We start from the raw sequence: 18,143 nt of genomic DNA on the forward strand, positions 1-18,143 counted from the left end.
AAGACGTAGATGATTTATATCTGCTCTACACATTTACTTTAGTAAATATAGTAGATGTAGATGATCTATATCTGCTCTACACATTTACTTTAGTAAATATAGTAGATGTAGATGATCTATATCTGCACTACACATTTACTTTAGTAAATATAGTAGATGTAGATGATCTATATCTGCTCTACACATTTACTTTAGTAAATATAGTAGATGTAGATGATCTATATCTGCTCTACACATTTACTTTAGTAAATATAGTAGATGTAGATGATCTATATCTGCACTACACATTTACTTTAGTAAATATAAGTGTTGGATACTCTTGTTGCCTTATTTGTATTTGAATTGATTAAATGTTTGGCTAGAATTTTATTAAACAAAATAAGTTTTCTTTTGATTAATATAGAAGTTGATCAGGTTAGATGTCGGAGCTTTATTGACAAGCAGGCCGCTTTGCCATGAAAAAACCGGAGAGCAGAAGTCCTCGTTAAAGAAATATTGAGACCGGAGGAGTTTTGACCGTGTCGTGAACGTATTAACATCCTACGGATAAAAACTGGGGAAAATAATCATGTGATCATAATGTGATTTGTAAGTTTACACTGATTATAGGGGTACAAAATGGTAGCACATAAAATATTAACATTAGTTGGTCGTTACAGTATGAATTGATATATATAACCTATTATTGGTACAATATTGACATGTGATTTACCAAAAACTTGAACGTACAAAAAACAACATTGTGACTGTCTGGAGAATTGTCAGCATGTCTGTGATGTGGACGTAATTTTTACAAATATTGCATATATACCAGCGGACAGCCATCTACATATTATGCAAATATTAAGAGGACAGTGGCGGCTTTTAAGAAGAGAAAGTGAAACTAGAGCATCAGCGCCAAGCAAGTGTGACGTCATGTCGAGGGACAGAAGTAGAGTCTCTAAACACGAGTACAGTCAATAATAACACCTGAAAAAGATACTAGAGTTTTTGTTTTGTTTTTAATTTAAAAAAATTCATTAAGTCTGGAAAAATCTTAACAAAGTACATCGTAACAAATAAAAATATAGCTAAACGATAAAAAAAATATGGTAACACTTTAGTATGGGAAACACATTCACCATTAATTAGTTGCTGATTAAGATCCAAATTAGTAACATATTATACAACCAGTAAGCCATTAAGTAAGAGTCTTCCCTCAATAACCTCAGAATTATTGCTTATTAGTAACCCTAACCCTAGCCCTAACACTTATATATTCCCCGAGTGTCCAAATAACTCTAAATTAAGTCTTTGTTACTTTAATAAGCAACTAATTAATGGTGAATATGTTCCCCATACTAAAGTGTTACCAAACATATATATGTTAATACTAATTCATAGTAACAGATTTGTTTTAAAATGTGTTTACATTTTTCAGCCTTTTAAAGAAAATCATCATATAACAAATTATGCAAATTACTCAATGATGTCATAGTGACCTTGCCCATAACCACGCCCCCACCGCCACAGGTATCTTCACAGTTAGGGGAAAACCCTGAATTGTGATCATTTTGTTTGAGCCCTATGTCACGTGCAGACAAACTACCAAAGATTGGTGAGGTTTGATTTTAGGTACTCGCTAGTACCGACGCCCAATCAAAATACCAAATTGGGTACCCGTCCCTAGCCTCTCTTAGTCCTGAATTTGACCAGGTTTGTATTCTACCAAGTGTGGTTCAAGTTGGAGCGAGTGAGAAAGTAAAAAGTGTAGGAGTTGGGATGACATCTACCACGTCTTGATCAAGTATCAGCTGGAGCTTTGGAGGAACAGTTAATCATAGAACTGGCATCCAATGTTACTAAAGAAATATATATTTGAAATGGAGAATCGTTGTGAATTGAGAATCAATTGTGAATGGAATGGAATTAACCAATTGATTGACAGTCCTCGTAAAAGTGTATTTTTGTTTTTCTTTTGAGGATTGTCAAAGCAATGAAGCCAGACCGGAGTAGACCAGAAGCCAATTGGATGGCTGAATGGATGCAGATTGACCCTTTGTAACCTCCCCCCCTTTCTCTCTTTTGACAGTGATGGACGACAGAGAGACCAGCAGATCCCAGATCAGCTTTCTTTCTGAGTACACAACATGAAGGAGGAACTTCCAGCAGGACCTTGCACCAAAAGCACATGCACTAAAGTGTGAAGACACCTTACCTCCTCTGTGGACCCTCAGGAGGAAGCACAGATCACTGCCTGATGTGATCGGCCTAAAGACTGTTAGCTGCAACGACTGTTCTTCTCTATTTGTCCTTCGTCTTTTACAAGCCTATTTTTGTACCACGTTTGTCTGAGTAGACCTCAAACACCATGAACATAGACACTGGGCGTTAGTCCAACCAGATTGACTTCCAATCAAACATTTTTTGGGATTAACCTATTTTTTTGCAATTATGGATCTCCTGAGTTTTTGTATGAAACTGCAGATGTTCCTCAGCACATGTATGGGACTGGAGTTTTTAGGCACGCCAGGTCAGTGGGCTCGCTACCTCCGTTGGGATGCCAGCACCCGTGGCGATCTCAGCTTCCAGTTCAAGACCGAGTTCTCCGAAGCACTGCTGCTCTACTTGGATGACGGCGGCTATTGTGACTTTCTGCAGTTGTCCGTGGTCCAGGGTCGACTCCAGCTGCGTTTCAGCATAGACTGTGCAGAAACCACACTTGTGTCCGACAGAAGGGTGGACGACAACAACTGGCACTTTGCAACTCTGAGCAGGTATAACTTGCGCACAGTTCTGGCACTGGACGGACAGGCCAAAGCAGACGAGGTGCGTCCTCAGCGGCAGTTTATGAAAATTGTCAGCGACCTGTTCCTGGGCGGAGTTCCTCAGGATATCCGAAGCGGCGCACTCACACTGCCCACGGTGCGGAACATGCAGCCCTTCAAGGGCACAATCACAGACCTGAAATATGGCAAGTCCCAACCCCAGTTCCTAGGGAGTCTGAAAGTGTCCCTGGAGTCTGAGGGGTGGTGCACCGTCAACCCGTGTGAGAATGGCGGCACGTGCGCAGTGGTGGACGGAGAAGTGGTCTGTGATTGCTCTCTAACAGAATACAAAGGACGGTTCTGCACTGAAGGTAAAAATCTTCTTTGAATATTTTCAACTTGACAATGTGGTGGACCTCAAAGTCACATTAGATTTGGTATCCATTACAATAATGCTTCATAAAATCCTGCTTACAAGTCTTGAGACAACAGGCTCGATCACATCCAGGAGTTGAAACTGGAAGGAAATATACTGTAGGTTAGTGTCACAGTCTGGTTAGGTTTTACATGTAACATGGTCAACACCCGGTCCTGCATCAAGACACCTGGTCCTTGTGTCTACTCCAGCTATCTCCACTCATGTCTTGTCCAGGTCTACCTTGTAGTCCCTGTAGTCTGCGTAGTTCCCTTTACCTTTGGCTGCTCATTCTGTCACGGTTCAGGTGCAGCAATTTCAGGTGACAGCAGAGTTCCATTAGGCAGAAGTTCCAGAACGCCCAAACATCTCATAAAAAACATAATAACTGTTTGAAGCAAGGGTCCCCAAACTACGGATCCGGCCCGCCAGCATCCATAATCTGGCTCGCGGGAAGTCCCAAGTTAATTTGTTATGTTTTCTTAATTTGTGCTGTCCAGCCGCTCAGGCAAATCATATAGACCAGGGGTGCTCACACTTTTTCTGCAGGCGAGCTACTTTTCAATTGATCAAGTCGTGGGGATCTACCTCATTCATATATATCATTTATATTTACTTATTTATGAAATATATGTTTTTGTTAATAAGTTAAAGGTGTTTAATGATAATGCAAGCATGTTTACCACATATAGTTAATATTGTTAATAAATTAAAGGTGTTTAATGATAATGCAATCATGTTTAACACATAGTTAATATTGTTAATAAATTAAAGGTGTTTAATGAATATTATGTCAGACCCACTCGACATCCATTGCTTTCGGTCTCCCCTAGAGGGGGGGGGTTACCCACATATGCGGTCCTCTCCAAGGTTTCTCATAGTCATTCACATCGACGTCCCACTGGGGTGAGTTTTTCCTTGCCCGTATGTGGGCTTTGTACCGAGGATGTCGTTGTGGCTTGTGCAGCCCTTTGAGACACTTGTGATTTAGGGCTATATAAATAAAGATTGATTGATGATTGATTGAATGATAATACAAGAATGCTTAATACATATAGTTAATATTGTTAATAAATTAGAGGCGTTTAATGATAATACAAGTATGTTTAATACATATAGTTAATATTGTTAACAAGTTAAAGGTGTTTAAAGATAATGCAAGTATGTTTAATACATATAGTTAATATTGTTAATAAATTAGAGGCGTTTAATGATAATACAAGCATGTTTAATACATATAGTTAATATTGTTAACAAGTTAAAGGTGTTTAATGATAATAAAAGCATGTTTAATACATATAGTTAATATTATTAATAAGTTAAAGGTGTTTAAAGATAATACAAGCATGTTTAACACATATAGTTAATATTGTTAACAAGTTAAAGCTGTTTAATGATAATACAAGCATGTTTAACACATATAGTTAATATTGTAAACAAGTTAAAGGTGTTTAATGATAATACAAGCATGTTTAACACATATAGTTAATATTGTAAACAAGTTAAAGGTGTTTAATGATAATACAAGCATGTTTAACACATATAGTTAATATTGTTAATAAGTTAAAGGTGTTTAAAGATAATACAAGCATGTTTAACACATATAGATTCCTTTCTTTCATGAAGACAAGAATATAAGTTGGTGTATTACCTGATTGTGATGACTTGCATTGATAGGAATCAGACAGTGGTGATGATAACGTCCGCATTTTCGAATGGAGGAGAAAAAAAGTCCTCCTTTCTGTCCAATACCACATGAAAGTGGTTGGTTTTTGGCATCTTATTTGTCCAGCTTCCGTACTCCTTTGTATACACTTTACAAGAAATACATTGTCGGCAAACTCCGTAGCTTGCTAGCTTGTGCACGCCAGCTTTCTGAGACTCGTTCTGTTAGCGCAACTGTGAAGTCGGTCTTTGGAGTTTTGACGACAGGTACGGCGCCAGAGTCTGTTGAAATAAAGTGTTTCTCGCCTTCCAGTCGGTCATTTTAATGAGCTGGCAGCAGCCAGCGTCATCTCAGAAGACCCTCGGGTGCCGTGAATGTCAATCAAGTGACGAAAGTGACGTCATAGTGAAGATTTATGATCGCTCATTTTTAGGACTATTTTTTTAATGCCTGGCTGGTGATCGACTGACACACCCTCCACGATCGACCGGTAGCTCGCGATCGACGTAATGAGCACCCCTGATATAGATGATCTATATCTGCTCTACACATTTACTTTACAAAAGAAAAGTATGGGATACAACTCTTGTTTCCCTATTTATATTTGACTTTTTGTGTATGTGTGTGTGTGTGTGTATATATATATATAATGTATGTATGTATGTATGTATATGTATGTATGTATGTATAAGGTGTGATCTTTATCGTGACAAGTATAAGATACAGTATGTGCAGGGAAATGTAGTCTCTGCATTTAGCCTATTCTCTCTTAAAGAGTAGTGGGCAGTCATAGTGTAGTCAAGTGTCAAGTGTACCCGGCTTGTAGTGGTTCAGCTTCTCAGTCAGCGAAGCTCCCCTGTGTGGGCAACCCAGAGAACAATGTGGGCGTAGTGTCCTGCCCAAGGACACAACAGCAGCGACACAGCACAATACGCAGACACCCGGAACCTTCCCGTGGTGGGCTGTGTCAGGTCACCTTGCAAGGGCCGGCCGACTGCGACACCCACACTGCATTTTGGTAGTCTCCTCCTCCTTGCGGGCGACATGGAGGTAAATGTAGGCCCATCCTGTCCGGGGTGCACAAGACGTCACACCCATGGACTGATGGACAGCAGCGACTGGGAGGATGGCTTTAGTTGTGAGAATTGTGGTTTCCAGGATGTTAAATGATGCAAAGTGTTGCAGGCTGAAGGTTCAATCTGATCTCTTGCTTGCCTGGCAGTCAGTGATTGACGGCCATGTATGCATTTGTTGTAACATCTCCAAGCTAATCTCCATAGCACACATTCTAACGACATGCCTCCTGCAGCCACTGATAAGGATGTCTCTAGAGAAAATGGAGCTCCGCAGACCCCCTTTCATCAGCCAATAACAAGATGGCAGACATTCTTTTGTGCCGGGAATTGCATCTGAGCGGTGCGGCGCTCCACGGGCTCTTCTCCGGGTGCTCCCTCCCTCCTCCCCACACATGCCTAATAATGGAGGCTGTAAATTGTCTATAAGTGGCTGCACTCCGCCACAGACTGGCACAGGGAACACACTCTGTAGGGCTTGACCAGCACAGAGGTGGAAATGTGAATACAAGAACAAAGCCTGCACCAAAAAGTGGTCAATATTAAGGCGATTAAGCCCATTGCGAATAAGATGAGCTGCAGTGCTCCTTAATCAATGATGGATTCATGAAGGAACAGGAAATGAGTGCAAGTGCTAATTAAGCTGGATAAGTCAAATGGATGATGGAAGAGAAAGTTATTTCCAGTAAGAAGACATTACAAACAGCACAATGTTAGCACGAAAGCCAGTGATGAAGTTATTTCCAGTAAGAAGACATTACAAACAGCACACCTGCCTCAAAGTCACTGACATTTTATACCTTTACTCACTCTATCTTTTATTAGCATTTGTTAACAGTTGTGTGCATTTGTGTTAATTATCTGTGTAAATACTCAATTAAAACTCTCAACTTTCTCTACCCCTTATCCTCATTAAAGTCACGGGCTGAGCTGGAGCCTATCCCAGCTGACAGACAAGAGGGTACACCTTTGACTGGTCGCCAGCCAATCACAAACAGCCATTCACACACCTACACCTATAGGAATTTACATGTGGCACAGGGGTTAGTGCGTCTGCCTCACAATACGAAGGTCCTGGGTTCGATCCTGCGCTCGGGATCTTTCTGTGTGGAGTTTGCATGTTCTCCCCGTGACTGCGTGGGTTCCCTCCGAGTATTCCGGCTTCCTCCCACCTCCAAAGACATGCACCTGGGGATAGGCCCCTCCCACCTCCAAAGACATGCACCTGGGGATAGGCCCCTCCCACCTCCAAAGACATGCTCCTCGGGATAGGCCCCTCCCACCTCCAAAGACATGCACCTGGGGATAGGCCCCTCCCACCTCCAAAGACATGCTCCTCGGGATAGGCCCCTCCCACCTCCAAAGACATGCACCTGGGGATAGGCCCCTCCCACCTCCAAAGACATGCACCTGGGGATAGGCCCCTCCCACCTCCAAAGACATGCACCTGGGGATAGGCCCCTCCCACCTCCAAAGACATGCACCTGGGGATAGGCCCCTCCCACCTCCAAAGACATGCACCTGGGGATAGGCCCCTCCCACCTCCAAAGACATGCACCTGGGGATAGGCCCCTCCCACCTCCAAAGACATGCATCTGGGGATAGGCCCCTCCCACCTCCAAAGACATGCACCTAGGGATAGGTTGATTGGCAACACTAAATTGGTGTGTGAATGTTGTCTATCTGTGTTGGCCCTGTGATGTGGTGGCGAATTGTCCAGGGTGTACCTCGCCTTCCGCCTGAATGCAGCTGAGATAGGCTCCAGCACCCCCCGCGACCCCGAAAGGGACAAGCGGTAAAAAATGGATGGATGGATGGATGGAATTTACATGGAGTCTCCTCTTAGCTTCTTGTGCATCTTTTGGGGATGTGAGTGGAAGCCAGGGTACCCAGCCTTATACGTATATGCATGTGTGTGTGTGTGTGTGTGTGTGTGTGTGTGTGTGTGTGTGTGTGTGTGTGTGTGTGTGTGTGTGTGTGTGTGTATATACATTATATATATATATATATATATATATATAATGTGTGTGTGTATATATGTTAGGTCAGGAAAAAACACAGAGGCTATATCATCCCTACAAGCCTGTTTAGCAGGTTTCCCTGCTCGTCAGGGGATTTTATTTATTTAAAACAAATAAAAGAGGGAAACCTGCGAAACAGGCTTGTAGGGATGATATAGCCTCTGTTTTTTCCTGACCTAACATATATTCCTCTCTAGCTCGGTATTGAGCACTATATAACTGATAAACCATAGAAAAGTTAAAATAAAGTTAAAGTAGCAATGATTGTCACACACACACACTAGGTGTGGTGAAATGTGTCCTCTGCATTTGACCCATCCCCTTGTTCACCCCCTGAGAGGTGAGGGGAGCAGTGGGCAGCAGCGGTGCCGTGCCCGGGAATCATTTTTGGTGATTTAACCCCCAATTCCAAGCCTTGATGCTGAGTGCCAAGTAGGGAGGTAATGGCTCCCATTTTTATAGTCTTTGGTATGACTCGGCCATGTGTGTGTGTGTGTGTGTGTGTGTGTGTATGTATGTATATATATATATATATATATATATATATATATATATATATATATATATATATATATATATATATATATATATATATATATATATATAAATATATATATATATATATATATATATATATACATACGTGTGTATTTTAATGAATACACACACATCCTTTTCATAAGATTTGCATGAAGAGGTGCATGTAAAATGTCAATCAATAAAAATATAATTTTAATCACAAATATTTCAGATTTTCCCAGATTTGCACAGCATGTGTGCTTGTTTTACAATACAATTCTATTTAGGGCCCCAATTAGGTTGAGGTTTACCCGAAGAGCTTTGCGCAAATCTGCCATTTTTAACCAGTTGTAGTCCAAAGTTGTAATAATTAAGTTACTTTCTTTTTTGTATCGTCTTATTGTGGGGTAGACTGGCTCTTACATGCACATGTATGCAAAAGTAATCTGCTTTCACAATTTCTGATAAAAAAAAAAAAAGGTACTGTATAGTTCTAAAATATATTTGCCAGTAGACTCAATATTGAATAATATGGCTGTGAATCTTTGGGCACCTCAGAAATTATATTTGATTCAGAATCGATGCTCCATTTAAAACAATTCTCCATTCTAAATGAATACTTTTTTTAATAACATTGGGTGCTAGTTTAATGATTAACTACATTCCACCATACAATAGATAAACAGCTCTGATAATGTTTCATATTCTTTAGAAGAAAACTTGGTTTAGTTTAATAAAATTCTAGCCAAACATTGAATAAAGTCAAATATAAATAAGGTAACAAGAGAAGTGTGAGGAACTCGCATGGCTGCCGTTTGTGTGACCCCAAGATGCAAGAACCAGGATGAGGATGAGCAGTTAAGATGATTTTAATAATAAAACAACAGAGAAATGTAGCAGTCTTGCATACAACAGTTCCAAACATAGTCTATCGTCGAGCACTGAGGAGTGCTCGAGTGAAAACATAAATAGGCATCTGCTGATTGGCAGCAGGTGTGGACCGGCTGCCAATCACCGGCAGGTGAGGAGAAAACAGTGCTCAGCGGAACCAACAGGAAATATAACAAAATAAGAGCACTGACAGGAAGTAAATACAAAAACATGGAAACAAACCGAAATGAAGTGACAGATCGTCACAAGAAGTATCCAACACTCAATGTGTACAGCGGATATAGATCATCTACAGCAATTATGTCATCTGTCTGAGTGGCTGGAGTAGCTGGTGGCGTCAGACCCACTGGAGTAGCTGGTGGCGTCAGACCCACTGGAGTAGCTGGTGGCGTCAGACCCACTGGAGTAGCTGGTGGCGTCAGACCCACTAGAGTAGCTGGTGGCGTCAAACCCACTGGAGTAGCTGGTGGTGTCAGACCCACTAGAGTAGCTGGTGGTGTCAGTCCCACTAGAGTAGCTGGTGGTGTCAGACCCACTGGAGTAGTCGGTGGCGTCTGCGGACCCACTAGTGTAGCCGGTGGTGTCTGCGGACTCACTAGAGCAGCCGGTGGCGTCTGCGGACCCACTAGAGTAGCCGGAGGTGTCTGCGGAACCACTGGTGTAGCTGGTGGCGTCAGACCTACTAGAGTAGCCGGCGGAGTCTGCGGACCGACTAGAGTAGACAGCGTCTGCGGACCCACTAAAATAGCGGGTGGCGTCAGACCCACTTAAGTGACCGGTGGTGTCTGTGGATCCACTAGAGTAGCTGGTAGCGTCAGAACCACTGGAGTAGCCGGTGGCGTCAGACCTACTGGAGTAGCCGGCGGAGTCTGCGGACCGACTAGAGTAGACAGCGTCTGCGGACCCACTAAAATAGCGGGTGGCGTCAGACCCACTTAAGTGACCGGTGGTGTCTGTGGATCCACTAGAGTAGCTGGTAGCGTCAGAACCACTGGAGTAGCCGGTGGCGTCAGACCTACTGGAGTAGCCGGCGGAGTCTGCGGACCGACTAGAGTAGACAGCGTCTGCGGACCCACTAAAATAGCTGGTGGCGTCAGACCCACTGAAGTGACCGGTGGTGTCTGTGGACCCACTAGAGTAGCTGGTAGTGTCAGAACCACTGGAGTAGCCGGTGGCGTCAGACCTACTGGAGTAGCCGGTGGAGTCTGCGGACCGACTAGAGTAGACAGCGTCTGCGGACCCACTAAAATAGCTGGTGGCGTCAGACCCACTGAAGTGACCGGTGGCGTCTGTGGACCCACTAGAGTAGCTGGTAGCGTCAGAACCACTGGAGTAGCCGGTGGCATCTGCGGACCCACTGGAGTAGCTAACAAAATATAAGACATTACCCCTCAGGTCATGACAATAATGACCCCTTTAATTGTGTTGTTTTGGGTCATTGTCATGCTGGGAATCACATCCACGACCCTCATTACTCTGGCTAAGCCCAGGAGGTTCACATTCCAAAAAGATTATAAGCTAATTCATGTCTTTTAGTCAAATATTGTAAAGCATTTGACTTCCTGCTGACCCCCATGGACCGATCATGTGCCCATGAGGCACACACACATGAGTCATGTCCCTTCAGCAAGAAGGTTGGGGATCATTTGAAAATAGAACCTATGAGCGATAAGTCTTAACCCTCACTTAGTTCTGTATGCAAGGACTCACCTCATGGGGTAATGATATCTCTGGGAAAAAGTGAGGACCTCTGTGGTCGCCCGCAAGGTTTTCTTTTGTTCATATTTGGTGTGTGTTGCATTAAAGCTAACATAAAAACCTGAAGCTTTGTAAGGTGGTGACTGCACAACATCAGATCAGTATTTGTCTCAGCTGCTTTACACACCTGATGAGGGTTGGAATATTAGCTATCAGAATGTCAAATGAAATATTTAGTCATTTGTCTTCATGCCTCAAAGCAGACTCTCCAAAGCTGAGATGAGAGAAGCTTGCAGATTAGAAGCCATTAAATGCCCACAAGTTCCCTGAAGACCATTTGACCAGGTCATTTCATGTTGGGGAATTGCTTACACAAGTTTTCATTTGAAATGAATTAATACTTCATGCATGTCTGATTGACTTCCATCTGCTTGTACTCACATGAGCATTGCCAATTGATCTCACCCCAGGACATTGAAGGCATCTTCAACCATTGACACTACAGCACAGACTTATTACCAACTCTACATCATTCAATCCATTTTTATAGTCATAAGAATGGATTATTAAACAATAATAATTCACATTAGCTTGCCTTTTTACGATGGTCACATCTGGGGATCAAAACATTAAAGATGTATACATTGACAACACTTTTTAAATACTTTGAGATTTGAAGTGGAGTTCAAAAGTCTTCTATTTGTGCTGGACACATGAATGTATCCAATGCAAGCTAATACACCCTACTTATTGTAGTACGGTATAATGTTATTGCTGACAATAGTCTCCAGCTAACTTATTGTAGTACAGTATAATGTTATTGCTGACAATAATTTTCAGCTAACTTATTGTAGCACGGTATAATGTTATTGCTGGCAATAGTCTCCAGCTAACTTATTGTAGCACGGTATAATGTTATTGCTGGCAATAGTCTCCAGCTAACTTATTGTAGCACGGTATAATGTTATTGCTGGCAATAGTCTCCAGCTAACTTATTGTAGTACGGTATAATGTTATTGCTGGCAATAGTCTCCAGCTAACTTATTGTAGCACGGTATAATGTTATTGCTGGCAATAGTCTCCAGCTAACTTATTGTAGTACGGTATAATGTTATTGCTGGCAATAGTCTCCAGCTAACTTATTGTAGTACAGTATAATGTTATTGCTGGCAATAGTCTCCAGCTAACTTATTGTAGCACAGTATAATGTTATTGCTGACAATAGTCTCCAGCTAACTTATTGTAGCACGGTATAATGTTATTGCTGGCAATAGTCTCCAGCTAACTAATTGTAGCACAGTATAATGTTATTGCTGACAATAGTCTCCAGCTAACTTATTGTAGCACGGTATAATGTTATTGCTGGCAATAGTCTCCAGCTAACTTATTGTAGTACGGTATAATGTTATTGCTGGCAATAGTCTCCAGCTAACTTATTGTAGCACAGTATAATGTTATTGCTGGCAATAGTCTCCAGCTAACTTATTGTAGCACAGTATAATGTTATTGCTGGCAATAGTCTCCAGCTAACTTATTGTAGTACGGTATAATGTTATTGCTGGCAATAGTCTCCAGCTAACTTATTGTAGCACGGTATAATGTTATTGCTGGCAATAGTCTCCAGCTAACTTATTGTAGCACAGTATAATGTTATTGCTGGCAATAGTCTCCAGCTAACTTATTGTAGCACAGTATAATGTTATTGCTGGCAATAGTCTCCAGCTAACTTATTGTAGCACAGTATAATGTTATTGCTGACAATAGTCTCCAGCTAACTTATTGTAGCACAGTATAATGTTATTGGTGGCAATAGTCTCCAGCTAACTTAATGCATATGTTTTGACTTTGTCCATCCCTGTGCAGTTATTGGACATTTTCAATATGTTTTCTTTGGTAATTGGCGAAAAGATCAAGCCCAATTCTCTAAGTGGACTATTTGGGCTAGCACCTCAGTCATCTTCTCTTAGCAATTCCAAAAAGAACCGTGTAGCATTCACAACTTTGTTGGCTCGGAGACTCATTGTGCTAAATTTGAAGGCAAGAGCGCCTCTATATTCTTTATTTCCTTAAATTAAAGAATGGTTGTTTCAGGAAGTATGGGGTGCTCTCCGAAAATATGATCTCAAAGTTAACCCCAATTGAAAAGGGATTGAAAATTAGATAATTGATGAGCCTTTTGTCTGCTTTTGTGTATTGCTGCACCGTGTTGGGGACATTGAGGAGTGCAGTTGTCTGTGGCTCCATGTCAATATTGACCTGTACCTGTTCTTTGTTTTTCTAATTCATTTGTATGGGTTACTTGTTTGGGGAGGAAAAAAGGAACATTTGACATGTGCTTAATTGTATTTCTGGACTGTACATGTCAAAATGAACACATGTTTAAAGAAATAATGATTCATATTAGCTGAAAAAGTTTGATATATTTTATTGTCTGCACCTTTTTAACAATGAGAGTTTTGTGTGTGATTATGAAGTATGCGGGTGAAGAAGCAGCTCAATATTACAAATGCCCTTTTAGTCCACTAAGTGCACAAGGACCATCACAGTACAGTCAAAGTACACAATCACACAGCTCCGGACTATAAGCCGCAACCACTACATTTTGGGAGGAAAAAAAAGAAGATTTTTCCATGTATAAGCTGCAGAGATGTTGTTTAATGAGATATTTACATATAAAAAATTGGTAAATATTTATTTACATACTTTAATTGTTTCCAAACGGTGCCTGTAACACGGCAGTAAAACGGCTGATCAAACAAAACAGATGTCATTGATGTCTTTGTAAGATTTTTTCCTTTTTTAATAAGGATTTTTCTTTGTTGTACTTTGTAAACACTTTAAGTTTGAACAGTTTCTTAACATGGATCATTTTTGTACATTGTTGGATTTATTTGCTTGATTCCTTAATTTAGCAGCTAGCGACGAAAAATGTATGGATTCGCCGCACCTTTGTATAAGCCGCAGGGTTCGGAGCTCAGGAAAAAGTAGCGGCTTATAGTCCAGAAAATACTGTGTTTTTTTTCCTCATTTCCTCACATGATTTGCGATTTCCGACCCAAATCTTTCCCGCTTTACCTGCTCACCGCCTGGGCATCTTCTGTGCACCGTACAGAACATGCACACCTTCTGTGCACCGTACAGAACATGCACACCTTCTGTGCACTGTACAGAACATGCACACCTTCTGTGCACCTTACAGAACATGCACACCTTCTGTGCACCGTACAGAACATGCACACCTTCTGTGCACCGTACAGAACATGCACACCTTCTGTGCACCGTACAGAACATGCACACCTTCTGTGCACCTTACAGAACATGCACACCTTCTGTGCACCGTACAGAACATGCACACCTTCTGTGCACCGTACAGAACATGCACACCTTCTGTGCACCGTACAGAACATGCACACCTTCTGTGCACCGTACAGAACATGCACAAGGCCTGCGCTCACTGCCAGCCCTTTGTATGGACAAGAAAGTGTGAATATTTGCATGGTAGACCACATGCAAGTCATACCAGTGTGTCTAATTCTCTCTTTGTTTGCTTCTTTCTCTGTCTCCTTTTCCAGAGCTCAGCAGAAAAACAGCAGGTGAGTTGGAATGGGGAAAAAGTAACAAAAGGCAGGTTTACAAAGTGTGAAAGAAAGAGAAAATGAGAATTATACTTTGTCATCTGGAATATAATATAATAGATAGTGATTTAAAGGTAATGGTAATGTAGTGGAAGGTTGACTGTAACAGAGAAAGACAGAAAGCAAAAACAATAATAAAGGTTACAATTGAAAGTGTGGGTGAAATGATCAAGCTCAAACATTTTTATTGAAAAAGCACCAATTGTTAACAGTTTGTTGACACACTGAGCAGATGTTGAACTGCAGTCTTCTGCAAGAGACACCTTCTGTCGTGATTGCACTCAAATATCATTTATTAACTCTACATAGTGTAAAACAAATATATCATGTACGTATTTACTTTTGAACTTTTCATCATTCTAAAAAAGAGTGAATTGAAGAGTGAAGTGAATGACTGCAAAATAGACAACACAACAACACAATACATTCAAATATGCACTAAAAAAGAAAAAAAACCTTACAAACTCCAAAAGCAGTGAAGTTGTCAGGTTGTGTAAATGGTCAATTAAAAGAGAATACAACAAATCCTTTTCAACTTATATTCAATTGAATAGACTGCAAAGACAAGATTTCTAACGTTCGAACTGGTAACCCACTTGGGGAGCATACCCTCCTGAGACATGTACCACCTTGGTGACCCTGAGGACTTGGGGAGCATACCCTCCTGAGACATGTACCACCTTGGTGACCCTGAGGACTTGGGGAGTATACCCTCCTGAGACATGTACCACCTTGGTGACCCTGAGGACTTTAGAGTATACCCTCCTGAGACATGTACCACCTTGGTGACCCTGAGGACTTGGGGAGTATACCCTCCTGAGACATGTACCACCTTGGTGACCCTGAGGACTTTAGAGAGTATACCCTCCTGAGACATGTACCACTTTGGTGACCCTGAGGACTTGGGGAGTGTACCCTCCTGAGACATGTACCACCTTGGTGACCCTGAGGACTTGGGGAGTATACCCTCCTGAGACATGTACCACCTTGGTGACCCTGAGGACTTGGGGAGCATACCCTCCTGAGACATGTACCACCTTGTTGACCCTGAGGACTTGGGGAGTGTACCCTCCTGAGACATGTACCACCTTGGTGACCCTGAGGACTTAGGGAGCATACCCTCCTGAGACATGTACCACCTTGGTGACCCTGAGGACTTTAGAGTATACCCTCCTGAGACATGTACCACCTTGGTGACCCTGAGGACTTGGGGAGTATACCCTCCTGAGACATGTACCACCTTGGTGACCCTGAGGACTTAGGGAGCATACCCTCCTGAGACATGTACCACCTTGGTGACCCTGAGGACTTTAGAGTATACCCTCCTGAGACATGTACCACCTTGGTGACCCTGAGGACTTGGGGAGTATACCCTCCTGAGACATGTACCACCTTGGTGACCCTGAGGACTTGGGGAGTATACCCTCCTGAGACATGTACCACCTTGGTGACCCTGAGGACTTGGGGAGTATACCCTCCTGAGACATGTACCACCTTGGTGACCCTGAGGACTTGGGGAGTATACCATCCTGAGACATGTACCACCTTGGTGACCCTGAGGACTTGGGGAGTATACCATCCTGAGACATGTACCACCTTGGTGACCCTGAGGACTTGGGGAGCATACCCTCCTGAGACATGTACCACCTTGGTGACCCTGAGGACTTGGGGAGCATACCCTCCTGAGACATGTACCACCTTGGTGACCCTGAGGACTTAGGGAGCATACCCTCCTGAGACATGTACCACCTTGGTGACCCTGAGGACTTTAGAGTATACCCTCCTGAGACATGTACCACCTTGGTGACCCTGAGGACTTGGGGAGTATACCCTCCTGAGACATGTACCACCTTGGTGACCCTGAGGACTTAGGGAGCATACCCTCCTGAGACATGTACCACCTTGGTGACCCTGAGGACTTTAGAGTATACCCTCCTGAGACATGTACCACCTTGGTGACCCTGAGGACTTGGGGAGTATACCCTCCTGAGACATGTACCACCTTGGTGACCCTGAGGACTTGGGGAGTATACCCTCCTGAGACATGTACCACCTTGGTGACCCTGAGGACTTGGGGAGTATACCCTCCTGAGACATGTACCACCTTGGTGACCCTGAGGACTTGGGGAGTATACCATCCTGAGACATGTACCACCTTGGTGACCCTGAGGACTTGGGGAGTATACCATCCTGAGACATGTACCACCTTGGTGACCCTGAGGACTTGGGGAGCATACCCTCCTGAGACATGTACCACCTTGGTGACCCTGAGGACTTGGGGAGCATACCCTCCTGAGACATGTACCACCTTGGTGACCCTGAGGACTTAGGGAGCATACCCTCCTGAGACATGTACCACCTTGGTGACCCTGAGGACTTGGGGAGTATACCCTCCTGAGACATGTACCACCTTGGTGACCAACTGAAAGATATCAATCAATCAAATGGAAGATCATTTCATTGAATGGTTTTCTTGACTTTTATTGCTATTCTGTCTTTGTTTTACAATGCGCCTGCCATGAAATGTGGATTATTTTCAGCAGGGGATCAAGTAATAATGAGTGAGTTCCCTTTCTCTGTCATAATTGTTGCAGGGCCAAATTAAATAACATGTCTTAACAAAAGATTGAAGAATATGTCTGTTTTCACTTAAATGCAGGTTATTTTGAAGTCATTGAGGGATAATCGTGTGGAAAATAGGATGCCAGCTTCTCTACATAAGAATTGGTTGCCATATCCAGAAGAACATAATTGGATTCAATCTAATAGTAAATGGATAAGATGTTTCTTGTTATGACATCGGCAATTTTCCCCACATAATTGACTATTATTCTAAAACTGTAATGCGAAAGGACTCACTAATTAAGGTCGTTAGCTTGGTCACTCTTAATCACTCACAGCAGCTTATCAATTTTTTCTGTGAAGATTTGACAAAGTAATTAATAACCAATTCATGGACACTTTATTAAGGTTACCCTACTCTAAAATTAGAACAGTAGGCTATTTTATCGTCTAACTTTTTTATTTTTGTTTTTTTTCCCCCTTTTGCCATTTATTTTAAGATATTTAAACTAGATAAGATTAGACTGGATGAAACCTTGCTGATTCCTCGGCATATATATATATATATATATATATATATATATATATATATATATATATATATATATATATATATATATATATATATATATATATATATATATATATATATATATATATGATGATTTGTGTGCTGTGTGTGAGCTGTCAGTGTGTCGTGTTGTTATGTTTCTGGTAAAAGACAAGACAATACCATCAGAGTATTGGAAATGTGCTGAAGTGTTCCACTTTCTCTTTCTCTGTGCTCTCTCCTTCCTTCTCTTCTCTGGCCGTGTCAAGGTGTTGCACACATGATGGCAGAACAAGGTATGACACTCATCCTCCTTTCTGGCATGTTTGCATGTTGTGATGAATACACTGCATCCTGGCCATCATC

General features: G+C 42.1%; 1 protein-coding gene across 2 annotated transcripts in view; it reads left to right on the forward strand.

Moving 5' to 3' along the window:
• Nucleotides 1–18,143, forward strand: part of LOC133624099 (neurexin-3a-like) — a 180,868-nt gene that overhangs the window by 26,028 nt on the left and 136,697 nt on the right. For both annotated transcript variants that reach the window (XM_061987717.1, XM_072916154.1), the window contains exons 2-4: nt 2,072–3,118; nt 14,603–14,623; nt 18,047–18,073. In XM_061987717.1, coding sequence (XP_061843701.1) covers nt 2,434–3,118; nt 14,603–14,623; nt 18,047–18,073 — 733 coding nt within the window. In that variant the 5' untranslated portion in view covers nt 2,072–2,433. The remainder of the gene's footprint in view (nt 1–2,071; nt 3,119–14,602; nt 14,624–18,046; nt 18,074–18,143) is intronic.

The sequence above is a fragment of the Nerophis lumbriciformis genome, linkage group LG26 (assembly GCF_033978685.3).
Source record: "Nerophis lumbriciformis linkage group LG26, RoL_Nlum_v2.1, whole genome shotgun sequence".
In the NCBI taxonomy this organism is placed as follows: Eukaryota; Metazoa; Chordata; class Actinopteri; order Syngnathiformes; family Syngnathidae; genus Nerophis; species Nerophis lumbriciformis.